This window comes from Fomitopsis serialis (genome assembly GCF_022376445.1).
Source record: "Fomitopsis serialis strain Sig1Antser10 chromosome Unknown B0H18scaffold_143, whole genome shotgun sequence".
In the NCBI taxonomy this organism is placed as follows: Eukaryota; Fungi; Basidiomycota; class Agaricomycetes; order Polyporales; family Fomitopsidaceae; genus Fomitopsis; species Fomitopsis serialis.
The window spans coordinates 63,300-89,335 of NW_025955103.1; the positions used below are offsets into that span (position 1 = coordinate 63,300).

Consider the following 26,036-nt stretch of genomic DNA (forward strand, 5'->3'; position numbering starts at 1 on the left):
CGACTTTTAGCGCCATCGAATAGAGCACAACCTTTCGGCGTCATCGACTCATCAGGTACCCACTGGCGTACCGCGTCAATCTGAAGTCGACTCGATGACAGGATACGACATAAGCTCAAGCGAATCTCGGATGTCGACCGAATCCGTCAAGCTACCTCGAGACTGAGAAGTCTCCCCTAGGACGCTCAGGGCTTCGCAATAAATGTGGAAGGTTGGTTGTGATCTGCATCCTGAACGAATTCGAAGGCAGCGGGAGGCGTCCGCACACCAGAACGATTCTCGTTGTGTCGACGCTGACGTCCTGAATGCTCCCTCTCTCTGTCTACGAGCTAGCTCACCCCAAGCTCACAGGCTCTCTGTCGCCCGCAATGGGGAAGCGACGAACTGCACCGATCGCGCCGCACGCGCCGTAAGCTTACCTCCAGCTTAAGTCAAGCTCGCGGCGGGCTCACGCGTCTGCGCCGCCCGAAGCGCGTCATCCCATTCATCGTCACTCCCACACTTCCCGCCTCGTCATGAAAAGTTGACTGCCAGTTGGTCATCAGTCTCGATCCAGGTCTAAACGGCGCTGCGCGCGGGTTTGTGTAGAACCTGAGCTGTTCATATATACATATAGCTTCCGAGCGAGTCCGCGCGAAAGGTACATATGTAAGTGCTCCTGATCAGATTGCGCGACAAAATCGATGGCAGACTGCCAGTGATGGACACTCAGGGAGTTGAACCCTGGACCTTACGCATTTACACTCGACGGATGGGACATGCGAAGCGTACGCGCTACCAACTGTGCCAAATGCCCGACAAATTCAGACTCATCGTGCTCTGTATGGATCCGTGAGTGGTCCTTGCTCTTGAAGAGCTGTTATGATACTATTCTCAGATCACGGATGGCAGGTGACGCAAATGTGGCAAGCAGCAGAGCCTTTCGAGAGTCGGTGAAGCATTCCCTGATCATGAAGATGTCGCACGTACTCGAGAGACCGTATACGTACAGGTGAGCAGGCTCGCCTTGCCAACGGTGATAGGTAACTCAGCTCTCCGGGAACATCGTCATTCTAACCTTCTGGCACACCTGAATGCGCGGCTCGCAGGCCCTACATACCGACTCGCACGTCGCGATATGGCCATTCGCCATGCCAGGTACACAGACAGGTTTGACAGCCCCCTATAGCCAAGTGCTGACTTCGGCGAACTCGGGCACGGATGCGGATGGTACCACTCCTGTGCGTTCAGCCCGCCGTACCGCCGGCAAACCGCACCGATTGTACGCCGACCACCCTTGTCTCTGGTATTGCGGCTTGCGGGTGCGCCGTCATGTCATGCTGCCGCCGCGTACGGTTGTCGGCGGTCGCGTGGACCCCCAGTCTTCGAGCGTGGTTCACCGCCACCGTCCATACACGCACCTGACCGTCTCCGTTAACAGTGTGTACTAAGCGTTGCCATCGTGGCTTCGCCGTGGACGGAACACCATCGGGGTTCAAGTGGACACGAACACGCGCAGTCTATGGCCGAAGCCACATCATACCGGACAATCCTGCGAGTCGTGGGACCGTTCCGTGCCGTGCTGATCCTGTCTGGTCACGCCGGGCTGCTAATGAAGTGAGGTACGACGCGGATCATCGTCTGTCCGGATCCCTACCTGACCACCACCCCATCCCACGCTGGTAGCACGGCGACCCGTTTCGGGGGCGTCGACCGCAGCGAGTAACGTGCGTCCGCCGGTCTTGGTTTTGGATGACGAGTGATCCTCCTACAGTGTCCATGGCAAGATTCCGCGCCGCTTCTGTTCGATACGAATAGGTTGGGTTACGCAGAGCGAAGGAGCGCAACTCGACAAGGACGAACAGCAGTAAGTAGTCTCCGTTGCAGACCATACAAGCCGGCGCAGAACAGGTCCCTTCGCCGCTATCGATCACAGGCCCTCCGGTCCGCGCGGACGCGCTCCGGCGCAGCGTGCCTGGCTCAATGAACTTCGCGATCCGTCGTGTCCGGTGCGTGGACACATTCCCAGCGACCACACAGAGCTCTGTCGATGGGACGCTCAGGTGCAGAATCGACGCGTCCAGCGCCCACGACCCCAGGGATATGGACTCACCTTTGCCTGACTGCCCAGCTTCTCCTTCCCTGCCAGACGGAGATGAAGTGCCCGGGACCGTGCGTGGACGCGAACGTTCAAACGAGCCATGTTCAGCACGTATGACGGGTTCTGACGCCGCGCTTCAGCTTCGCGTTCGACGAGGTTCGACGCGGTACGACGAAGTCGCCTTATCAAGCCGCACGGCGACGCGCGCTGATAGAGTGCACCTGGATTAAACTCACGCGTAGAGTTTGCGATAGGCGCGGATTCGCCCATCGGCGTGCAGTATGGGGGCAGGCACCGCAGCTAGCAATGAACGCGATTGAGGAAGCATGCACATGCGCCGGTCTGGGAGTGCGCAGGGTTTGTGGGGAGGACCGGGAAGCGGGTGTCACATCGGCATCGACGCGTCGGAGGGTTTGTGCGCTGGACAGGCGACGTCGGGTTGGCAGCAGTGCCGGTGACGGCCGTCATTGATGTACTCTGACAACACGTTCGCCCCTGGGCCTCCACCTGCAGCGCAGCTGAAGATCTGACGCGGACGGACGCTGTGAGGTGCATGCAAGCCGTTCACGGGGCGGACCAAAGCAGCACGCCGGATGCGAGCCCAGATAAACAGATCAGTAAGATCGCTGTACAGTGCAGTATACCGGTACGTCGTATCGTACAACAAAACAGCATAGGGTAACTGAATAAGGGTACAGGTAGAGGGATACGTGGAATGTGCGTCCGCAACGCGAGCAAGCGAGGTCATCGTGGTTCGTGCAACTTCCCTGTGAGAGGCAGAGGAGCACCAGACAGACATGAACGGGGGAACGGACGTGGACGTGGACGTGGACGCCAGAACGTAGGGTAGGTGAGTATATGTGCGCGTGCGCGTATGCATGGATGCAGGCGAGAGCGAGACGAGGCGGGACCGATCGAGCGGAGACTGAGACGGCAATTACCCTGGCCAGACTGTAGTGTATGGAGACCGTCCGGTATAGTGTTCGTTCGTACATTTGCGTGAAGTTCCGTGGTGCTTTTGTGTGGAGTATAGGCCGAGACTGTGGAGCAGGGAGTAGAGCGGAGCAGACGAGAGGGAGGAGACGAGACCAAGGAGGAGACGCGCCAGCGCGAGAGACCGAGGAGCAGCGGGAGTATGGGGTGCGTGTGGGGGACCGTGCTAACGCGGCGTCGTGGCGGCCCTGCGCATCGGCGGGCGAGTATCTGCGCCGACGTTCCGCCACCGCTTCTCCCATTCCTGCAGTGCTCTACGGGGCGTCGTGAGCGACCAGACACGACCAGGAAGACGCGCGCACACGCACCTGACGAAGCCGCCGTTGGGCTTGATGCACGCGCGCTTGCGGCGGACGAGGTCGAACGCGGTGTCGTAGGTCATGTTCTGCGTGTAGATGAGGTACGCGATCACGATGGCCGCGCTCCTGCTCACGCCCTGCGCTCCGAAACACGCTGCCGTAAGTACACGCGGCGACACGCGCACCGAGCCGAGACACGCACCTGCTGGCAGTGGACAAGGACGTTGACGCCCTTCCTGAGGCGGTCGTCGATCCAGCGGACGGCCTGCTCGAGGTGGGGGCGGATGTCGGCGGAGGAGCTGTCGAGGATGTCGAGGCGGTAGCAGTCGATGGCGCGGGTGCCGCCTGCGGTGGGGTCGGGGACCCAGGGGGCGTCGAGGACCTGGACGAGGGCGGAGACGCGGTGCTGGTCGAGGAGGGGCTGGTCGAGGACGGCGGAGAAGGAGCCGAGGTAGAGCGCGCCGGTGTGGTGGGCGGCGGAGGGCGGGATGATGAGGTGCATGGGCGTGCACATGGCCTGCATGACCTCTGGCGGGAGGTTGTCGAAGCGGATCATGGTCGGCTGGGCGTGGACGGCGAGGCGAGGCGAGGACGACGGGGCTTGTGCGGCGAGGAGGGGCGAGAGCTGGTGGCGAATGGAGGAGGAGGGCTGGGCTTATAAACGGGGGAGCGGATGGACACTCGCAGAGCCGTCGACCGCGATCTAGATCCTGTCTCTCCGTCCCGGGCGCTTCCCCGCGCTCTTCGACGTCCGCCCGATCCCAGATCTTATCGATTTCCGAAGGCCATTTCCGGTGACGTGACGTGCCCTCGACGCGCACTCACCGTCCTCGTCGCCTCTCGCCGCCGTCTTGGACGACCTCGGCGACGACGGACATCGCGCCACGCTGGGCCAACACGCCGCTGCCGGACCCCACGGGAGCATCCCACGTCTCTGTATTCGGCGGTGAGTCGTGGGCCCCATGGAGCTGGCACCAACCCTTCCAGCGAGCCGTTTCCGCTCCCCTGCTCCTCTTTCCTCGAACTCCTCCTCCGCTCATCCGGAACGCCAGGCGGACGCTCCCACCTACCACCCCCGGTGTGATGTGATGCCACTCGTATCTGTCCACCCTCTGCGGCACGGCACCCACATCGACAGATGTACGCCACTTGTAGAGGTCGTTCTGTATGAGGAACGCTGGGCCCTCCCTCCCCCCTGGCCACACAGTCTGCACACCACTCCGAGTCGGACACGTATAGCCGCAGGGCCCCGCAGCGCGCACGGTTGCACAGCAGCCCATATCCGAACCCGCGGGTCGTCTCGCCCGCGGGCCGTCATCGATGCAGCGCCCGCCCCCCACAATGACGTCGCGCGAGGCCGCTGTAGGTACGCCAGTCGATCGCCATCACGCCGCGCGTCGACGTCCATACGTGCGGGACCGTATGTCCGTGCGGCGGAGGCAGTACGCCCCGGATCCGCACCCAGCCACCCATCCGGTCTCCAACCCGGCCACTCCATCCCGCGAATCTCGGACCCACAAGGAACACGCCGGCCGGTCTCTGTACATGTCGTGGTCGCCTGTCGATCGCGCCTTCGATTCCGAGTCGGGTCACTGTCACTGCGTCGCCCGTCCTACCTCCTCCCGGCAACACCGTGCCAGGGGCTCACACCGCCGGACCTCGCCCTTTCCGCCTTCTATGTCCGTGATTCGGGCTGCTGCCAAGTTACAGAGGCGAGGGTTCCATTTCCGAGGCCGAAACGTGACAGCTGGGCCCGGGGATCGCGCCGTTCGAATCTGAATGACTATGCGGTTGGCGGGGGCATTCATTGCATCTCGGAAGCCGCATCTCGTCCGTGCCGGCGACCGCCACTGTGCGGTGATGTCCACTCGGTGGCCTGGACACACGGGCGATCGCTCCGTCCTGAAGGGGCTACGTGCGATCGAAGCCTGCCCAGGAGGTCGGCGGTCACAAGTAACGAGCGGTCCCTTTCTGTGCGCGGGCGTGCACGGCAACCTCGTCTCGCTTCAGTCGGTTTGCGGTGCATATCGGCTACCAGCAGGGTTGTCGTCTAGAAGCCATCCCTACGCGTTTGCCACTCCGCGCTGCTCTGGTCTGTCTGTGCTTTTCCGCGCGCTCTATATTACAGTACTTTGCTTGATACCATATGCGACGCAAACCCCCAGGTCTCGCTCCTGGCTGACACGTTTGTCTGCTGCAGCCCACGGCCACCAGGCTCCCAGCTATACACAGATGCCTCTGCTCGTCGACAACCACCGTCTCATCTGTCGCACCCAACGGTTCGCCCGCCTCAGTATACGGCACACCAGACTTGGGGGAGCCTCGTGTCGCGATCGGCCATGCAGTCGCGCGCGCGAGTCTATCACTCGCGAAGCCCCTGCTCGCTCGGCCCGGAAGGCTTACTTCCAGTCCTGTCATGGCGCGCGTGGTCAGCTGTCGCCCGTGCTTCTGAGGACGCCGCGTCGTGTCGTGTCGTGTCGTGCTTCTCAAGACGCTCCGTCGAGCTTCCCTTTTGGTACTCACGACATCCACGTCCGGAACTGGACAACTGCGGAATGGAAGCTCAGCCTGTCAGAAGGGCGAGGCACGCGTGGCGGGTGACCCGTGCGACTCGGAGGGAGGGCGGAGGTGGACGGGAAGGTTTGAAGGCTCCCGGGAAAGGAAACACGTTTTCCGTATCTCGACATGCAGGACAGCGCTGACCGCCTCGCCAAGAATGCTAGATCCGGGTGAACGCCTTCGCAGCTGTTGTCTGGGCCCAGTGCTGGAGGATGCCCCCCAGCCATCGCAGCCATTCGCGGACGAGCAGCCCCCGCTCTTCTAGAATGAGCGTCCGCAAACGGACGTCCCCATTCCAACTCGCGACAAAACAAAGTTGGCACAGCACTCGCAGCACCCATCCAACGGCGATCCTCCATATCCGGCCCCGTTCTAGCGCACGAACGTCTCCCTGAGCGCTGGGATCATCCTAGCCGACTTTTCGCCATCACCCTCGTATTCACGCGTCCAGGCTCGAGGCACACAACTCGCCTCGTGTGCAGAATATCGCGGCTGTACGTACGAGCCTATCACTGCGCCGTCCGCCTTCCAGCGCAGCACTACTGTCCCGGCCCGGCCCTCCCGCCTCTCCGTCGTCGTATGCCATGCCGGTGCACGATCGATCCTCCCAGCGGCTCCATGTTGCAGGTGAACTAAGAGGGGCCACGGTGCGAACCGTGCCCATACGCGTACGCGCGGGTCCGGCGAGCGCCTCTCGTCCTCGTCCTTCTTCCAGCTAGCACTCGCACTGATAGAGCCTAGACGGACACGCGCGCGGCGTGCTGAGATCCGGATAGGCTGGCCGAGGTGAGAGGCGACCCGCATCCTCGCACCCCGTTACGGCAGCACGTCTGACAGCTACGCCATTGCGTCTCCCGCTCGATACGCGGCCCAGGGCGGACCAGACGCTCTCGCCCGCCACGGAAAGTGCTCAATAGGTGAGAGCGCACACCGGCGCGGCAGACGATCCTCCCGTCCGAGCCACGGACGATCGCACACGCGTCCACAGCCGTCGCGCGGACGGTCTCAGAGACTAGGAAAGGTGCACCGGGGTTCCACCGCTGGAGGACGTGAGTTCGTATGGATGGATGGGCGTACCCTCGACGCCTCGTGGCGGACCGCTGATAGGCTTGTTCGAGGAACCGTGACGGCGTTAACGACTTCTGAACTCGAGCGTGCGTGCCCGCGAGCTTGTTGGGCAGCAGGACGGCGCTCCGTGCCAGTCGGACTCGAGGTGCTTCCTCCCGGACCTGATCGATGATCCACGGGCGATGAAGTATTGGTGCGTATACCAAGCGCATACTTACTGTCGTTGTTTTCGCTGGTCAAGATGGGTCAGCAGGCAGAGGAGATACTCTATGCGCCTTGAGGATGTCATTCGCAACGGCCTCGACGCTTCTGTGAGTAGCGCGTGTCGTCGAACGTGATCCAGCCTGAGAAGGGCGCCGGGTCGAAGCAGCCTTTATCTCGTCAATGCCTAACGGATCCTGCCAGCATCCCGTAAGCAAAGCTCGATCCCTGTTTTCCATTGGGTCTGCTCCCTGTGACGATAGGCTTTCATCACTAATGACACGCGCGAAGTCGGCGTATAGGGTCGTGGTGATGCTCTAGTACGGAATCAATACAACGCCTATTTTCCGCTCGACCGACATTCTGCCCTATCCTCATCCCACCAGCAACGGTATGCCCAACGAGCCGGACCTGGTGCACCCGTCTCCCATGCTAATGTGACGACTCAAGGAAGAACCCGCCATACGCCGCCGTGGTGCGCCTTCTCACTTGCCACTTCAGTAGCGTGTACTGAACACGGCTCGTCAGGGTCCAGTGGTCTATATGCATATGTATCCCCGCAGCTGCGTGCCTAATCATCTGCCTCCATACCGCTGCTCCACGCCTACCTATCTCGCTCGTGGCCCCGGCGTCCGACGGTTCGAACTCGTCTTTCCCGCTCTCTTCCCGTCGGATCGACCCGAGCGCGCGGAAACTCTGAAGAGATGGCATCTCAATAAACCTGCCTGCGAGTCATCTGCCAATCTGCATTCTGCGGGCTGCTAATCTTGCTTCGAGATGCGGTTCAGACCCGTGCGGGCCTCTGGTCTCATTTTGATTTCCGAGCTGTCGGCGCACTGGCCCATATCTACTCGGGCTCGAGCAGGTTGCTCGCCTGTGAGCTGCAGTTTGGCGTGGCCGTCTCGTCTGCTTACTCAGGATCTGGTTCCGGTGTGTACGTTGGTTCTGTCCGGGTTGCCTCGACTGACTGGCAGCACAGTTCGCAGCCGTGAGAATGCGTCACCCACTCGTCTCAAATGGCTGCGAGCAGCAGTGCTAAACGCGCGAGTGCTCACGCCTCTGTCTTCCATGTAAGAAATGCATGCGTACTTGGCGCCACGCATTGCGTGCAGGCATCCGTGGCGCCCACGCCAAATAGCCTATTGGGAATACCGGGTCCCGCAAGACACTCGAGTCCAGACGCGCATCCGAGCCTGTGTGGCACGAAGCGTCCGGTCCGCAGTGTCCCCCCGCACCCCCACAGAGACGCCCCGCCCCGGGTGCTCAAGCCCTTCTCGAAGGCTGCGTTACGTCTTCGGTGCGATTTGAAGGCACGTCCGAGTCTACTTCACGAAATGCATGCTTACAAGATCCGAGCCGAACGCGTGTCTACGCGCTAGGCGTCCGCCATGTCGTGTTCTGACTGTCAGGTGAAGGGTATCCGCTTGCGAATCGCAGTATGCGCACACCGGACAATGAAGCCGGCCAAGAGGCCTCCGACGACCAGCGCACGTGTCTGCTTAACCAGAGAAAAGCAGAGGGGATAGAATCGACGAGGCGTATGCTACATACATGCGAGCGACATTAACGACGTATCCCGACCGTAGCAGCAGCGCGATTGGCTGCCACTCTATATCGTAACTGTGTACAGTAGACGTACATATGTATACTACTTACAAGCATCTGCGCCCGCACCCAAAAGGACAACAGCACCCACACGGGGCTCTAAACCGAACGCGTCCTCGCAAGGACTAATCCCCGAGCCGCATACAGTAGTCGGGGTTGCCCGTCGGGTTCAGCCCCCAGTTCGGGAACGGGACGGCCTTGCCCGACGCGCCGCCGACGGCGAACGAGTACACGAACACCATGATCTGCGTGCCGCCGTCGAGCGCGGCCGAGAGCAGGAAGTTGTACTTGCGGAACCAGCGCGGGCGGTACTTGCGCAGGTACCACTGCGAGAACACCGCGACCGCGAGCGACGTCATCCACGACGAGTTGATGCCCACCGACAGGTACCCGAGCTCCGCGATCACGACGGGCGTGAACACGAAGTTGAACCCCGCCTTGGGCCACAGCCGGTGCGCGATGTAGAACGGGATCGGCAGCGCGAGCCCCGCGATCAGCATCCACGGGATGAACCCGTACCGCGCGCCCGGCGCGTACAGCGGCTTCGCGAGCGCGCCCCACGTGATCGCCGCCGAGTTGTACGACTGCACCTGCTGCCCGGACCACACGTTCGTGCCCTGCACGTCCAGCAGGATCTCGCGGTTCCCGGCGATGACGGACTTCATGATCACGTAGTTGAGGATGCCCCCGACGATCCCGCCGATGGTCTGCATCAGGAACGTCACCCGCGGCGGGAGCTTCGTGTACTGCCCGAGCTTGAGGTCGCGCAGCATGTTCAGCGTCAGCTGGTACGTCTGGTAGCCGTCTGGTCTGCGTGTCAGCCGTGAGAGCACGCCACTGCAGAGGGGCACTCACAGAGCGTGAAGAACATGTTCGCGACGGGCTTGCCCGGGATCATCGCACCGCCCACCATCTGGATCAAGAACTGCAAGCTCGGCTGGTACCCTACCGTCGCATAGAGCGTGCCCAAGATCGGCACGAACGCAGCCGAGAAGATGAGCGCGACGATGAAGCCCCACCAGGGGAGGCCCGAGTCCGCGGCGTAGCAGAGGCCGAGGCCCACTCCGAACGTGACGCAGAAGAGGGCCCCGAACCACCAGAGGGGGGCCTCCTTGTAGACCTTCATCTTCTGATAGTGCACGTCCTGGCACTCATGCGTGCGCACGTTCCGCACGACCTCCCAGACGTCCTTGAAGTGCCAGATGAAGAAGTGCGTCACCGCGGCTGTGCGCGAACGGGGTTGTCAGACATCGCACGGCGCGGAGGGAGAGACGACACTCACTGCCGATGTACGCCGTGCGCGAGAGCTGGTAAAGCGTCTGCGAGGCGGCGTAGTAGGGCAGGCCCTGCTCCTCGAGCAAGGTGTTGTTGAGCGTAAAATCGGCGTTCAGGATCGACAGCTGATCGTACTCTGTGCCGTTCTGGTAGAACAGCAGCTGCGACAGGAACGGGAAATTCTGGGCGTGCCACACATTGCGCGCGTAGCAGGCGCAGAACGCAATGCTGCGTGCGGCAGTCAGTACGCGGGGGCGTGGAGAATCAGAGACACGAAAAGACTCACATGCAGACGACGACGCCAGAGTAGATCGAGAGCTGCGTCGCGAGAGGGGTGAACAGTGAGCCGATCGCGGAGCCGCCAGACCCGATGTAATTCCAGTCGAGCGAAAGGGCGAAGAGACCCAGGCCCTCATTCCCGGCAGCGCCGCCAAAGATGCGAGTGACCCAGGGGCTCTTCCGATCCGCCAGGCAGAAGATCGAGATACCCGTGAGCGTCCTACCGAGTCGCACGCGTCAGCACACCATCCGGGAGGAACGAGCGAGTTGTGGACGCACGGTGCGATGTACTCCGGGAACCACTCCCAGACGAAGATGGCAATGAGGACGCTCCAGAAGAAGACGCGGCGCTTCTTCTGGAGGAAGGCGCCCTGGCCGCGGTGCATGGCATCAAAGAGCTGGACCTGGGGCATGAGGAACGGATAGACGGCCCATGTCGGGTAGACTAGGTAGTCTCGCGCGAGTCCCGTCAGACCGTATCCGATCAGCTGGGACGTGATCAACCTGTGTCGGGTGACCCGTCAGCATCGCCATGAGAGGAAGCAGAGGAGACGAAGACATACGTGAAGATGCCGATGGCGGGGCCGACCGAGACGTTATAGTAGAGGTCTTGGGCGGCAAAGACGGAGATAGCGATGGCCTGGTCCGAGGCGGTGGTCTGGCGTGGGGGTCAGCAGGCGCGTCTGCGATGGCGCATGGCATGAAACCACGCGTGAGCACTCACCGACATGATGCTGATGGCGACGTGCTCCTTGATATCTACGACAGCGATACGGGACACGTGAGTAGCAGTGGATGGGATAGGGCAAAAGACGCACTGAAGCCTCCGGGGTTGATGAAGCGCCAGAAGCGATTGTCGGGGGTGCGCATCTTGTCGATGGCGTGGTTGGGCCCGGGGAGTACGGCCTCGAGCCCGCGACCGAGGATGAAGGCGAGAACCTGGAGGAAGAGACCGGATACCTGGACGGTCTGGGGACGGAAGTACTGTTGCGCGGTCGTCAAGGCTCATTACATGAGACTGCTTGAGAAAAGGTAACGTACGAAGAGTTCGCCGAGGACAGCGGCGAAGCAGGCAAGGCCGAGACCGAGGAACCAGGTGCGGAAGGTCAGGATGGGCAAGGTGGGATCATCGTCGAGAGAGACAAGACGGAGGGCATAGTCCTCCCCTGTCTCGATGGGACGCTCCTTGCCGGACTCGTCGAGGTCGATTGCACGGACGTCCTCCGATACCTGGTGCACAGTCAACGGTGCATACGGTAGCAGAAAATCATGATACGCACATCACCAACGGCGTTGGGGTCGACATCCACGCCGGCATCGAGGACGGGAAGGTCGAGAGGACCCTTCTCGTTGGCGATGGACTTCTCGTCGGACATAGAGGAGTCGGACAGCTTGCGCTCGACTGTGGCCATGTTGGATCACGACCCAACCAGGGTGGCGGGGGATGATGGCGACGAGGGCGTCGAGAGAAGAGCCGGGTTCCTCGGCGCACGATAACATGACCTGCGAGCTTATAAGGATGAGAAGCGAGCGGGGTAAGACTGGGCAGATGTGGCCAAGGCACGGCGAAAATGAGGCAAGTCGACATGATAACTCCAGGAACCAGCGGGCCACATGGAGCAGGGGAGGAGGACGAGGAGCGCACCTCTGCTATCAGCCAGACGCCCATGCGCCCATATGCTTCCCTCGTCCCAAGCCAGATCCGATCGTCGCTGGTGGCGGCCCGCTCCCTGGCCCGCCTCCGCCACCCGCTCCTCGATCTCTTCCTCAACTTTGCAAACGACCCGCCCGCGCCGCACGACCCTACTCGCGGCTGGCTCCCAAACAACGATTTTCTGTGCCCCGGGGACGTACGGACTGGCGGTCACTGTCACCCGATGTCTGGACACCTTTCAAACCTTGCTATCTTACCGCCTCGAATGCATAGCAAGGCGGGAGTAAAGTCTGCACAGGATCCAGGCACTTACCATCCATTCACGTCCTTGGCTCAGGAGAAGACGTGTGCCTAGCATTGCGGCAAGCATTGCGTCGTGCTCTGCCAGCATACCAGAACGCCGGCATCTTGTAACTTGTTGACGAAGGCTATCGTGTGCACAGGCACCGAACGCTTAATGAACACCGGGAATTGGCGGGTGTAAGTACCTTGGTCGTTTGCCGCACCGTCGGTCCCGGTGCCTCCAGAGGCCTTGGGTCTCGGTACTACACTCCAGCCCACCGTTCAGCCTAGTCCCACTGACTGGGTCGCTATTCTTGCGTTCCGTGTGCCTTTACCATTAGCCCGACGCCGGACCCATGCCGTCGAGCGTCCACGAGTGTATACGCATCCACTGTCAGAGGCGGCAACCCGTCCCCGCAAAATCCACCTTACGCGTCTGTGGGGCAGGATGTCGTGCTCTCGATACAGACCTGCGTCGTCATCCTCGCGCTGCATACCCAATTGTGCTCCGAATCCCGCACGGCCCCATGCCCGTCGACTCCTCTAGTATGTAAGCCATAACATTCTGTCCGCTCCGTCAGGTCGGATCTCTTCCAGATGTTCCTGTTGAGCCCCATGGGGACATTGCGCCCACCTTTCAATGCGAAGTGCTGCAAGTTCCATGCGTGTCTGGTCCTCGTACTAACCTCGAAAAATTGACGGAGATGCCTTGGTCTCCCTTCTCTCATGTTAGACCCCAGCTCTCAGTCAACAAGCTTGGAGCAGCAATCGCGCGCAAGTGTGCCCCCTCAACCGCCTCAACGCTCCCCAGGGTGAGGCCATCGTGGCACATACCGATGGAAAACCTACCTCTCGCCACGAGATGAAGTCAACCCAACGGGCCGTCGAGGCACATTTCTTCCAGATTCGCGAGCGAAGGCTATATACTCTAGCATCGCACCCCCAACTCGGTACGTCTCCATGCCGCTCGTATGTCCTGAGCGCTGAGCGACGACGTCAGCTGTGCCGGCGAGTTGCTCAGAATTGCGACGCTGACTCGCAGGAAACGAATGTGTCAGCCACATGGGCATGCCAAGCTGCGGTGTAGCTACATTTCTCGCCAGAGCCAGAGGCCAGGCGTCTTGACGTGTGGACTTTAAGTTGTCCGCAACGGTCAATCACCGAGGCGGCCCAAAGATTGGGACGCATGTCGAAGAACCCAAACTCCACATTGACCTTACGCCGCATAGCAGGCGGTCGTTGAGCCAATATTAGACGGAGGACTGTCGCGTCGAAGGGCGGTGCACCGTAGAGTCGCTGGGTATACCAATGTAGAAAAAAATGCTCACTACATTCCGAATACGACTGAATGTGTTCTTCGGACTACGCTGCTAACTTGACTTGAGATCTTGAGACCCGCGAAGGGGAAAGACTCAATAGCAGAGACGGGCGACGCGGCGGTTCATAAGTACGTACACACGATAGAAGAGTGTTGCCCACGTGGAGACGAGCGTTGGGCGGAAGCGAGATCGACGGCATCTTTCGAGACCCCCAACACGAGCGATGTGGTGCTCCCGCGCCCCGAGGAACCGACCCGGAAAGGGGGCACCACGCCCGCAAATGTTCAACGATGTGGTTGACCAGTGACAGAGCGACGGTCGCCAGCAAGTAATGAATTGGTCCCGCTTGTGGAGCGAGGTTCAGTTCAGCGTCATATGAAGGCGGTACACTGCGATCGAGTACGTGCCAGATTCATGCGACGCTGCCCATGCTTATATATAAGCGGACCGGCTGGGACGCTATGTCGTCAACTTAGGTCAGGAAAAGAAACATAACGCCGACCGAAATGTTTGTTTCCTGTGATACAGTTCGAAAGATGATTTCTCCCGGAGTGGGCAGGTAGCGAACGCAAATGATACCGCCTGCAAGGCTTCAGCCTCTCCCCGAGGCCATGCGCACGCCTGCCGTTTGAAGCCGGAAGTTGAAGGGGATTGAACGGACGTCAGTCATGATTTCACATACACGCCCCACCAGCTCATTTGTAAGTTCAAATGTTCACATTCGGGAGATAAATGTGGACTCACAGATGCCTTCGAAGGTCTGAATTCATGTTCCCGCGCTAATTTGGTAATGACGCCGGGCATGGGCTGCACGAGAACTGCGCACACATGAGAAGGACCTGCAGAACCACTGATACAGATATGAGCCGGGGGACGTCGACATGTCCTGACAAGTTCGCGCCCGTATGATCTGCGTACCTTCCAAGAGTAGCCAGCCTCAACACTATCCAGTACTACTGGTATGTCGGAGAGCGCTCTCAGAGAACGTCATCCGGAACGGAGTGTGAGCAATGCACGAGAGAATTTATGCCGGCGCGTCTGCTCGGGGCTGTCAAAAATTGCCTGCATACCTGACACGGCCGACGGTCATGCTCACGCTGCGAATACCCAGATTGCGAGGCACGAGCTGTTAAGTAGGGCCTGCGCGTCCGCGTTTCAGATGTGTTGGTGAGAGGATGAATTGCCCGGAGAGACGAGTTACCTATCATATATCAATGCTGGTGAGGCGAGCCTGCTCACCTGAACCAGCTCTTGAGTACGTGCGACGTCTTCAGGGGATGCCTCACCCACTCTCGAAAGGGAACGCTGCTTGCCAAATTCGCGTCACTTGCGATTCGCAGTCTATACATAGTAATAACTGCCCTTTTCGGACGAGCCAGCACCACTCGCGGACCCACAAAATGCACGGCGCAGCCACAATCGTCGGGCATTTGGCACAGTTGGTAGCGCGTACGCTTCGCATGTCCGATACGTCAGTGGTAAAGTTGCGTAAGGTCCAGGGTTCGACTCCCTGAGTGTCCATCGATGGCCGTGGGCCGTGCTTTTTGTCGCGTAATCTGATCACGAACACTAACCTTCCGCGCGGTCGACTGGAATGCTGTATGAACAACCGGCTCTCAGTTTGCACGATGGAATGGGACGTGGGGGATGTCGCCACGGATGGGACTCCTGCTGCGATTCGGGCGGCGCAGACGCATAAGCCTACCGCGAGCTCGAGTTAAGCTGGAGGTATTGTAGCTTATCGTGACGGCGCGTGCAACGGGATCGTCACAATCGTCGCGACCTGTTGTATGGAGGGGATATCTATGAGCTTGTGATAAGCCAGCTCACAGAACACAGAAGGCGAAGGGGTGTAAGAGAGTATCAAGGACCTCGACGTCGATGATAGACTCACCGACTTCGTCCAGGATCCAGATGCTCACATTGCGAATGTGAGGTAGCTTCTTGGGTATCCGAGATCCGCGGGAGCTCGTGTCATATTCTGGCATGGTTAGTCGACTTGTCGCGGGTCGGCAACGGTTATGATCGACGTTGATGACAGTGCCTTGCCAAAGCTAGCCCTAGTAGCCAGAGCACGACGGCCTTGGAAGCGGAAGTAAGCGTCGCGTCCTCGGCCTCGTTGTGTGCGTGCCGGTACGGTGCAAGCAAAGCGGCCTGCTCAGGCTCGCGTTCGACGCGTCTGTGGCCCGGGGGTACTGTAGCATGTCACATTTACGGTGAGATTTGGTTATGCAAAGCTGTCTCGCTACCATTCGGATAACGACGAGATTCTTCGGCAAGCCAGTGGGCCATGTCATTGCAGTGTGACTGGTAAAATTGACCTCGGCTGATCATGATTCGACTACGCGATAACACGTGAAGCGAACACAGCGGGCGACGGTCGATTATGTTCCTCTGCATGGGCGTGTCGACTGCCACTGCCTTCAGGCTCAGCGACGCCACGTCCCAGCCTGTCAGCTTACTGTATCAGCTTGCACCAGGGCCGTCACACAGATGGGTCGACGTACTCAGTGTGCCGCGTTCATGTGACGCATGTACGCATCTTCTCTTCCAAAAGACAGTCCACAGACGTTGCAGACCCAATCCGTGGTTGGCGTCTGATCACACGCTATTCGCACTGTTGGATGACAGTGGGCGTAGCACCCTGTCTCCGGGTCTGCGTGAGCGCCAAAGCCGCTTTGAACGGCCGAGGTACACTCTGTTCTTCTGTACAACAAGTTGTTCGTTCATTGAGCTCGGAACACGACGAGTGCACTCACTCAATTGGAACCATGTCTGTGTTCTCCACGAAGACGCACACTCTGATTTGCCCAAAATGAGTGAGCATCTACTTGCGTCCGGCTTGCGTCCGCGAGTACGAGCGATGCTATGTAGTGATCTTGCTTATCGTTTTGAGCAAGCTCGTACGTAGCCTTATTATATGGGCCTCCCCTGGTGTACAAATCTGACGAGATAAGCGCAGTCCCGTTGACGTGTTCGACAGTTCAATTATTCAAACGTTCGTGTCTCCGCACTTCTGTTCTCACTATCTTGCCGCCTCTGTCTCGCGGGTGGAGCTCAAGCCAGCTGATGTCGGCCTTCTTGTACATCTTATCGACAGTGTTCCGTACAGATAAGTCTTGTCACGGTCATGTGGTAATGAGCTATCTGCATCCGCACCTGTATTGCATACATCAGCACCAATTTCAACGATGTGGAGGGCATCCGATTTTGGAGTTCGTACCGTGTATCAATGACGGAGACCGGGTGCTTATAACGAACAGCCTACGAGCTCAAGCCGCGGTTTTGGACGCCAGAATATCGTTATTGTGCTCTTCCAACACCTCGGATACTTGCGTAAACCGCGCACCGATCAGTGTTGTGAGACTTACGCACACAAACGTTTAGGATTCGTAGCACTAGAGGTTGCCTGTGAGGTGCGTTCACTCGTTAGTTATCTCCGGGACATCAACGAGTCGAAAGGAACTCAACGCAGCCATACACCGGAAGTGCTAGGATTTGAGTATGCGACTAATGTTGGGGCGAGTTATCGCCCCGAGACTCGGGCCCTCGATACGCCGTCATAAAGAGGACAGTGGGGCGGCGGATGCCCTGCATAACGTCGACTACGGAACCCGCGGTAAGTGTGGACTTGACAGGACCTTCCGACGCTTCGACGCCCACCGTGCATCCATCCATTGGTCGAATTTGACGCGTGAGTGTCCTAAGCCTCGTTGCACCTTTGAATGGCGGTTTGTCATGCGAACCTCAGAGAAGATGTACGTTCCTGTGACGACTAGCTCCGGTGCAATAAGTACCTCGACGCCACGAGGCAATATCCAACATGTCCTGTAAGGACTATGCCCGTTCAATACTCGACGAGAAGACGGCCGATGCATGCTGAGGTGCAACCTATCAGCGAGCGTGTCCACACCAAGCAAGGTGACGGACGTACATGCGAGCGACCGAAGTCCGCGCTTGATGCCTCGAATCAACCACGCGGTCCCACATCATCCACGGATGAGCTGCGGACGTGGCAAGGTTGACCAGATGGAGAAGCCTAGCCCGCACGCACGCCAGAGACGCATCTGCGAGGCATGTGTTCCGTACTCGAAAGCAACGACAAGGAAGCGGACGTTAGTGGTCACGCTCACTCCGCGTTATTCTGGTCAGTCAGCTATGATCCCAAGCGATCGCCCGATACATTCAAGCCATGATACAACACGTACTGTACACTTTAATCGCTCGCTCGCCGTTCCATACCAAAGACATCATCACGCGCAGATCCCCTTCGCACGCTTTCGCTGTTTTGCAGACCCAGATCCACTCTTGTGTAGAGGCACCCTTCAGTCGAACGCGATCTTCCCGACGCACACATATTCCCCCTCAGGCCCGTGGCTCCCCATCTCGCAGATCTGTATCTCGTCCACGCCCCAAACGCCTAGGTCGACGCGGACAGGCTCCTGCTTCTTCGCGCCCTGGCCCGGTGGCCTCCCCTTCCCCTTGGCCTCCCCGTGCCCATTGGTAGTGTCCTCGGCGACGGCAGGCTCCGCCGCGTCTACTTCCGCCGCGACCTCAGCGTCGCCACTGCCGCCGTCGGCCGTGGATGCGACGGGGACAGTGAGCGAGTCCGGGTCGAGCGCGATCGCGCGGAGAGCGTCGGAGGCGCGGACGGACGTGAAGGAGAAGAAGGTACGGTATTTGGGGCGCGGTTTGCGATGTGCCGTGTTGACGATGGTGCAGTGGAGCTGGGATCGGACGAGAGCAAGTCGGACGAGTCGGTGAAGGGCGATCAGATGGTCTATGACGGACGTACCTTGAGCGGGCGGTTCTCGTCCACTACGAAACCAGCCGATGTAAACGACTTGTTCACGAATTCTGAGGAAGATGTGGGTCAGCAACTCGAGTAGTCAGTCCGTATACAGGGACAAGCAACGCACGCGCGACGGTCCACAACTTCTCCGCGAACTCGCCATCTTCAGGTGGTCCGACCCACATCACGTTAGCGCGATTGGAACTTCCCTTTCCTCCCCTAATGATATCCATCAAACCCAGCTCAACATGCAGCTTCTGTCCCGCAAGCAATTCTATGATGTCCGGCTTCAGACTCTCCAGATGGGCGATCGCGCTCGCCAGCGTCGGCTTCTGCGTGGGGAACTCTGCTCAGCACCGTCGGAGGCTGCAGTTGCGCCCGATTGTTCTCCATTCGCGTTCTTCTGGAGAGACATGACGCCAAGTGTGAAGTGCAGCCGACGGGCAGGGACGACGACGCTCGGGTCGAGCCCGGTAATGGCGGGATCTGCGGCCAGGAGAGCGTCCGTGAAGGACGAAATGGTCTTTTGGAGATCTGCGTGGTGGCCCTATGTCGCATATGAATGTGAGGCCAGTCACTAACGATGCACAGATGCGGGCAAACGTACGATTGGGAGAGAGATGACTGCATGTATGCGCTGCGTTCAGCATAGGGTGGGAAGGATGAGCAGAGAAGTACGCACAGTGTGTCAAGTGTGGCCTTGGAGGTCGTTCCCTCTTCGTACGAGGAGGGCGAGCCTCCCTCGTCCCTTCGGCCTGTTCACCTTCGCCTGGCTGAGTATGGCCGTCTTCGGCAGGTGCAGCGCCCCTGCCCCTGCCCCTTCCACGTCGCCAACCCCGATACCCGCGTCGTCCTCCGCGCCTTCCGCGTCCGCGCTGACCCTGAGCGGGCTCTTCCTCTGCTGCGCCGCCCTCAACCTCTTCAGTAATCGGAATCTCCTCCGTCTCGATGATCTCGACGATCGACGCGGTCGTTTCGACCTCTCCGTACGGCTCTTCACTCGTTCCACCTTCACCTGCCCCAGCCGCAGCACCGCGACCGCGGCCCCGCCCACGCGGCCTTCCTCTGCCCCTACCTCTGAAGCCTCCTCTTCCACGACCTCTGCCGCGACCACCAATCTGTGCTGATTCGAATGCTGCTTCCGTGTCCATGCGAGCGAGAGCCGAGAGGGCGATGCGAGGTGAAAAGAGGGGATGGATGTGGAAGGGGAGGAAGAGGGGCCGCGCGAAGACGGGGAGCATGCGCGTGGCCAGAGGCGAGGCCCATCGAGTCGCACGAACCTTGAGCTTGCGCTGCCAGTTGTGGCGCACCGCGGCCGAGTGCGGGGCGAGGAACGTGACCGTGTGTCCCAATTTGTCCTCCATTTTGATCCCCTCCGACCCGCTCGGAGCGGCCCGCTGCCCCGCCGCTTCGTCTCGATACACAAGTCCTGGCGTTGCCCCTCCCCAAAGTCCGTGGCGAGCAGACTCAGACGGGTCCTCTGCGCACCATTACAGCTGGCCCGTACAGCGACGACACATCGGAAGGCGGCCTGGCCATTGCGTTCATCGCTGCAAATCCTCGTCCCGGGGGCCGCCACGCTGGGCCGCTGGCTGCCCGCGTCAGCACATATTAACATCGGGTCCTTCCGAGTCGCCTGCCTCCAAATGTTTGCATCGGCCACGGATAGGTCGTATGTTTCTCACCGTCGCGTCAATACTGGACTGTCAGCCGCAGGCCACGCTACGCATACAGCTCGGGAAGTTAGACAGCGAGACGGAAGATGAAGCCGCACTCACCTCTCTCTCGTGCGTGTTACGTCTCCCATGGGGACGCCAGTGGTCACTCATTCTTTAGATTCGATCCGACGACGCGTCGGGTCCCTCTCATAGAGCGAAACGCGCGAGACATCACCACCCGCGTCTCTATCATGGTGCGTTTCCCTTGTCGGTCCGTTCACAAACATCCGGAAGGCGTGCAGCACGGGGAATGGTAACGCAGCATTGCTGCCGAGGGAAAGAATTGTCTGCGTGTGCCAGGTATGTTCCCATCTCGCGCTTGAAGTTGAGCACCGAGGTCGTGTTGCTCGGCAGGATGACTCGCACGCCCGTTCAGGTGGCAGTCCGACTTTTACGCTATACGGGGCGTTGCGGCGCTCGTGATCCGTCCGACAGGGCGACAAATTCATTTACGACGTGCGTGTCGCCCATGACATTCGTATCTAACACGCATCGTCATGCGCTCAAGACAAACGGTCTACCTTCGTACGTCCCCAATGCGCTCAGATCCGACCGTTCGTTTGCATATTCCGCAAGCCCGATCGTCGCCGACGCTCACCCGCACCGTGCCTTGCTCGTCCCGTGCATAATGACCTCGGGGTTCGTCGTTCCTGGGCCCCAGACCTGACTCGCCCCGAGAGCGCGTTGCCGGTGCCGTTCAACATGACAGGGCAGACGCTCGCCAGCCGCCAAGACAGACCCCGTGCGAGCCCATCCGTTGCTGATAACCCATCTCTGTGCGCTCAGCTTGCCCTCAGCCCTCGACTCATCAGGAGGTAGATTGCGGCGTTCGAATCCCGACCTGTTCAGCTGGTCCGAAAGCTGTCGGAGCGACGGTGGCTGCGCGCAACGGTCCAGGTATGTTTTCATGTATGTATAACTCCTGAGGGAGTCGTTATCGTCGCGCTAATGACCTACTCAGGATGCTATTCATGTTTTGAACTCCCATGTCGTTACGGCGACGGACTGGGATGATTGCAGCAGAGCACATCAGTTCGCGAGAGCAACGAGAGAAGGAGATGCTATTACACTGCTTCTGTCAAACGAAGACTGAAGGCGTAGGTATGGATGCCGGTGCTAGCCTCGATGCGGCAAAGGCGGGCACATCCGGAGTATTGTAATACGGGGAACATACGCCGTCGAGAGCGCGCCCAGAAATTCTGAATGAAAGGAAGAGTGCCGTCGGCGCGAAGGTCTTTGTGGCGAGCCGCACCAGAGTGCTCTTTCTGCGTATGTCGACTTATGTATTTTCGAGCGCGTTGTGTCATTCGCGTCGTTCTTTCGACGGGTCGAATTCGAGACTTTGCGGTGGCCCAGTGCAACGACCTGAGTGCGCTTGTCGTGAGAAGGCGCGCGCCGCGGAGATGGAGGTTGAAAAGTACGACATACGGATTAGGTAACGCCCAGCCGGGCGTGAGTGTGCGGGTTGTCGGTTAGCGAGAACGCGGATGAGATCTGGCCATGGACAGTTCGTGCTGGGGCCGCCCAGGTGCGGTTACTTCTGACCGCACTACAACCTATATCTATTGCTTCCTCTCCTCGCCCCGCGTCATTCCTTCTTCGAATTCACGCCATTCTTTCAGTCTATCCCCCTCTGATAACTTGCTGCATCGCTAACGGACAACGACTCGGACGACCTCGCAAACATCAATATCATTTTTCAACACTCACAGGCCTACTTCGACTGCCCGATGCGCGTCCCTGTTGCTACCACGTCGCGCACGAAGACTCCGTCATGGAAGGGGAAGGAGCGGGAGACGGTCGTTGAAAGAGAAGGCTCAGGAGGCAGCAACGGCGTCGTGCTGCCGTTACAGCTCTTGACCGAGTCGATGTATCAATCGTGAGTGTTCCGTCTCGACGTCGCGCCACCTGGCTTTGAAGTTTGCGAACACTCGATCGACATCAAAAAGCGAGCGAGTAGGAACTGCAAGCCGAGCGGAGCGCGCGTTTCGTACGCGGGTCCATGAGCTGAACAAACTCGTAGTGTCTATACTCTCCCTGTCCTCGTCGGCGGTGGCCGCCAAAACCTCTCCCTCCAAGTAGATACCGGTTCTGCTGACTTGGTGCGTGATCTCTGTATCTCCCTATTCGTTCGATACTGATTGACTGTAGTGGATCGCGTCTACGTCCTGCTCAAGCTCGCCATGTAGCGGCACTGGCGGCCACCTCTACGACCCCTCTACGGCTACAGCCGCCGACGACTCCTTCGCGCTATCCTACCTCCGAGGCTCAGTATCCGGCGATATAGTATGGGATGCCGTCTCGCTCGGCGGATACAACATCACAAACCAGGCGCTAGGTGCGTAGTATTAGACCGCGCATCGCGTCCAATAAGTTGATTGTTTGCCCACCTCATCCCTGTGCCCTATCGTCTTGCCCTTCGTCTTCCGTCTTGCCCTTGACCACACCATCTCGCCATGCAGCCGCCGTCTCGTCCGTAGACGGCGAACCGCTCGATCCCCTCTACAGCGGTATCCTCGGACTCGCCCTCCCCGCCGACTCGTCCATCTACCTCAGCATCGGCAATGACGAAGGCAACGCCCTCGCCGCCAATCTCTTCGGCATGACATCTTCCGCCAGCGCGCCGTCCGCGCCGTTCCTCTCCCTGTCTCTCGGACGTCCCGGCTTCAATGACGTCCCCTCCGTTCTCGGCGTCGGCCTCCACCCATCAGAGCTCGTGCCCGATCCGAGCAAGGTCGAGTACCGCGACCTCGTCACGAACTACAACTACGACCAGTTTTGGGCGACGAGCGTGCGGGATATTACAGTTTGGGTTGACGGCAAGGCGAAGGTGATCGCCCTGGGTGACTCGACGTCGGGCGCGACGTATCCCACTGCGGTGCTCGACTCGGGGACGCCGGTCATTCTGGCGTCACCGGTTATAGCCAGCGGGATATATGCTGCCCTTGGGATGACAGCTGCGTCTGACGGAACTTGTGAGTGGAGATCGTCGATCTTCTGCCTTCTGTCGTTCTAATCGCAGGGTAGATTACATCCCTTGCACGACCCCGATCAACATGACGATCACTCTCGACGACCGCACCCAGATCCCCCTCCATCCTCTCGATCTCTCGACCTCCTCGTCCACCGCCGGATCGTACTGCATGGGTATGATCCAGTCCACCGCGCAAATGACCTCTTCCGTCCACGTCCCCGACGTCGTGCTCGGGGTACCTTTCCTGCGCAGCGTGTACATGGTCATGGCCTACGAAAACCCCGACGAAGGTGGTACCTTCTCGAGCGATGACACCTACCAGCACGCCGGCGAGCAGGCCAACCCCCAGCTCGGCCTCATGGCGCTCACGAACGCCACGCAGGCGATCAAGGAGTTCAACCAGACCAGGCTTGGCGGTGGCGCGTCTGGCTCGTCCACGGGCTCAGGCTCGGGGACTCACGGGAAGAAGCTTTCCGTCGGCATCGACGTCCTCCTCGGCTGCGTCGGCTTCCTCGTCCTCTGCGCGGTCATCTTCGTCGCCCGCTGGTTGTACTACAAGCGCAAGTGGCGCCGCGTGCCCGGCGACTTCGAGAGCGACAACAAGGACCTCCCGGACGTTCGATATACCCTCGCACGGCACAGTTCTATGACGGACAGGTACAGTATGGCCGACAGTAGCAAGTCGCCGCCGAGGAGGCCGACACCGCTCCGTAACGCCTCGTCGTACTATGGCGAGGCGGACGCACTTGGTTTCCTGTCCTCGATGCCGAACGGGGCGACCGAACGCACTGGGGAGCGGAGGCACGACGAGGGCCCAGCGCGGGCTAGCGTCGCGTCGTGGGACTCGTTCTGCATGAGTCAAACCAAGCCCTCAGGATCCCCTTACGCGTATCAGCGGGCTGGGCTCGACAGCCCGCCCGGCTCGCCTGGCCTACCGTTGCCGGAGGGTGGTCGGGGTAGCGTGGTCTCGGGTGACGCGTCTTCTCCTGCAGCATCGCATCGACGGCTGGAGAGCGACGAGTCACTGGCAGTGCCGTTGTTGGCGCATACACGGACACCTTCGTCCGGCGGCGGGGTTGCGCGTTCGGAAGACCTCGCTGACTACGGGTTGCACCTCAGGCCACAGGCCCCGACGCGACGGCCGGGGTACGAGCGGATGACGAGTTTCACCTCCGCAGATTTGGATAGCGCGCAGCGCAGCGGCGTTGTCGGGGAGGATCAAGATGCAGGTGAACATCGGGATGCGCATCCTGTGTTCTCGCAGCAGCGGGTTGAAAGCGACCATTCATGTAGTGAGTTGGATCGGACATTGCCGCCGTCGTGTGTAACAGAATCATAGCACTGATCTCGAGTGTGTATATACTATATGCTTTGCATCGCTTGGATAAGTGGACTTGTTTGCTAGTCGTTCCTCGGTCTCGGTATCTAAGTAGTGTAGGACCTGGACTTTGACTGCTGTCTCTCATTGAGTTTATTGCTAATGGTGTATTCTACCTGCTGTGCTTACCTAACTATATAATAATTACCGGCCGGGGGCAGCCAGTAAAATTTCCTTTTTTGGGTTGTTTCCCACGCTCTTCCTAACTATATAATAATTACCGGCCGGGGGCAGCCAGTAAAATTATATAGTGTTTTCTAAAGGGGGTACAGGTTGGGATAGGGTCCGGGTAGCACCACTTTTGCCTACAGAATGTTGGGTTTTACCCTCCAAACAGGTACCAAACCCGATGAAACAGGGGAAAAACAGCGCAGATTCGACGTATTGGAGTAACATGGGTTTGGGTACGGATTTTTTGCCCCAAGATATCCCGACTTTACAGCGATCTATGGTCCGACACGACCCAACATACATAATATTCATGTACAGCGAGCAGACATCTCCGACATCACTGCGACGAGAGCCCTGTGTCCGACAGTGCCACATCGTTCATGATTGATGTAGCCGACAGTGCTGTATCGTTCATGAACAATGTAGCCGACAGTGCTGTATCGCTCATAAACGATGAAGCCGGCAGTTGTAGGATGCATCGTTTGTGAACGATGCATCCTACAACTGTCGGATGCATCGTTCATTAACGATACAGCACCGCCGGCTACAATCGCTGCAGATGTATGCGACAGGTCGGATGCATCGTTCATGAACGATACAACACCGCCGGCTACAATCGCTGCAGATGTATGCGACAGGTCGGATGCATCGTTCATGAACGATACAGCACCGCCGGCTACAATTGCTGCAGATGTATGCGACAGGTCGGCTGCATCGTTCATGATCGATGCCTCCGACAGCACTGCAGTTGTATACGACAGTGTTACGTCGTTCGTGAACGATTTATCCTACAGTGCTACATCGTTCATGGACGATAAAGCCGATAGTGCTGTATCTTTCATGAACGATTCATCCGCAAGTACTGCGTCGTGGTAACCATGTGATAGGGTTAGGGTCCACACAGGGAAAATGGTTGTCTTGAATTCCCTCCCACAATGGGACTTGTCGCAGTGTGTCTGAGGTGGACCACATCGTTCGCAATCGATGCGCCCATTAACATTAGAGTGTCAATAGCTACCATGATTCACCTCAGCTACCAATGGACAGAAACAGTTGAGATATCCAGTCCCATCTCTATTACCGTAGCTTGTGTCGTGACGTCTGACAGTAGTCATTACAGAAACCCATGATGGAGTCGGTTGAGGCTTGCTGAACGCTTGTCATTCGTAAAGACATACCCTCGTTGCAGCATCCGTTCAGTTGAGATGTACTGTTCTGGTGAACCCACTGCCAGGTTCCGCATTCAATGGCGTCAACTTGTAAGATCATGCATAGAAACAAACTCCAGTAGTCCTTTCGAAGGCTTCAGGAAAGGCACATCGGTTGTATCAAACTCTATGTCTTTTTTGTCACTTATTTATAGGCCATCGGACGCACCTTGTGATTCTC

The 26,036-nt window shown here is 59.1% G+C and overlaps 6 protein-coding genes and 2 non-coding genes across 8 annotated transcripts; 3 read left to right on the top strand and 5 right to left on the bottom strand.

Annotated features, from left to right (window-relative positions):
* Positions 1-701: 701 nt before the first annotated feature.
* On the bottom strand, positions 702-796 carry B0H18DRAFT_t145. Its single transcript has one exon. It is a non-coding gene; the product is annotated as a tRNA-Ala (tRNA).
* Positions 797-3,239: 2,443 nt separating this feature from the next.
* On the bottom strand, positions 3,240-3,928 carry B0H18DRAFT_959486 (phosphatases II; the record flags this gene model as incomplete). Its single annotated transcript, XM_048042821.1, has 3 exons — positions 3,240-3,327; positions 3,382-3,509; positions 3,575-3,928. 3 exons carry the CDS (start codon positions 3,926-3,928, stop codon positions 3,240-3,242), a joined length of 570 nt encoding a protein of 189 aa, XP_047886945.1.
* A 243-nt stretch (positions 3,929-4,171) lies between these two features.
* Positions 4,172-5,714, top strand: B0H18DRAFT_1042875 (uncharacterized protein). The gene has a single exon (XM_048030644.1). It carries the CDS (start codon positions 4,335-4,337, stop codon positions 5,424-5,426), a length of 1,092 nt encoding a protein of 363 aa, XP_047886946.1. The 5' UTR covers positions 4,172-4,334; the 3' UTR covers positions 5,427-5,714.
* Positions 5,715-8,930: 3,216 nt separating this feature from the next.
* On the bottom strand, positions 8,931-11,771 carry B0H18DRAFT_1125109 (OPT oligopeptide transporter; the record flags this gene model as incomplete). Its single annotated transcript, XM_048034965.1, has 10 exons — positions 8,931-9,610; positions 9,661-10,029; positions 10,088-10,308; positions 10,367-10,579; positions 10,639-10,863; positions 10,923-11,017; positions 11,084-11,118; positions 11,178-11,343; positions 11,401-11,589; positions 11,640-11,771. The coding sequence occupies 10 exons, from the start codon at positions 11,769-11,771 to the stop codon at positions 8,931-8,933; spliced, it is 2,325 nt and encodes a 774-aa protein (XP_047886947.1).
* A 3,267-nt stretch (positions 11,772-15,038) lies between these two features.
* B0H18DRAFT_t144 lies at positions 15,039-15,135 on the top strand. Its single transcript has one exon. It is a non-coding gene; the product is annotated as a tRNA-Ala (tRNA).
* Positions 15,136-17,939: 2,804 nt separating this feature from the next.
* Positions 17,940-18,953, bottom strand: B0H18DRAFT_886285 (kinase A anchor protein; the record flags this gene model as incomplete). Its single annotated transcript, XM_048041118.1, is given in 5 exon segments — positions 17,940-18,053; positions 18,207-18,394; positions 18,406-18,471; positions 18,534-18,752; positions 18,764-18,953. Coding segments are annotated over 5 exon segments (777 nt in total), but the record flags the coding sequence as incomplete, so codon positions are not given.
* On the bottom strand, positions 18,931-20,310 carry B0H18DRAFT_1042941 (uncharacterized protein). The gene is made up of 4 exons (XM_048030645.1): positions 20,185-20,310; positions 20,092-20,128; positions 19,089-20,042; positions 18,931-19,030 (listed from the first exon to the last, which is right to left on the bottom strand). Exon 3 carries the CDS (start codon positions 20,022-20,024, stop codon positions 19,095-19,097), a length of 930 nt encoding a protein of 309 aa, XP_047886949.1. The 5' UTR covers positions 20,025-20,042; positions 20,092-20,128; positions 20,185-20,310; the 3' UTR covers positions 18,931-19,030; positions 19,089-19,094.
* A 1,313-nt stretch (positions 20,311-21,623) lies between these two features.
* B0H18DRAFT_1042946 (aspartic peptidase domain-containing protein) lies at positions 21,624-24,651 on the top strand. Its single transcript, XM_048030646.1, has 5 exons — positions 21,624-22,003; positions 22,148-22,226; positions 22,276-22,462; positions 22,587-23,099; positions 23,152-24,651. Exons 1-5 carry the CDS (start codon positions 21,855-21,857, stop codon positions 24,435-24,437), a joined length of 2,214 nt encoding a protein of 737 aa, XP_047886950.1. The 5' UTR covers positions 21,624-21,854; the 3' UTR covers positions 24,438-24,651.
* Positions 24,652-26,036: the final 1,385 nt, after the last annotated feature.

Excerpts from the sequence above, each read along its gene's own strand:
- B0H18DRAFT_1042941 (XM_048030645.1), bottom strand. The coding sequence starts at position 20,024 with ATGTTAATATGTGCTGACGCGGGCAGCCAGCGGCCCAGCGTGGCGGCC.
- B0H18DRAFT_1042946 (XM_048030646.1), top strand. The coding sequence starts at position 21,855 with ATGCGCGTCCCTGTTGCTACCACGTCGCGCACGAAGACTCCGTCATGG. Across the intron at positions 22,004-22,147 it reads ACCGAGTCGATGTATCAATC|TGTCTATACTCTCCCTGTCC; the intron begins GTGAGTGTTCCG and ends ACAAACTCGTAG. Across the intron at positions 23,100-23,151 it reads AGCTGCGTCTGACGGAACTT|ATTACATCCCTTGCACGACC; the intron begins GTGAGTGGAGAT and ends ATCGCAGGGTAG.
- B0H18DRAFT_1042875 (XM_048030644.1), top strand. The coding sequence starts at position 4,335 with ATGGAGCTGGCACCAACCCTTCCAGCGAGCCGTTTCCGCTCCCCTGCT.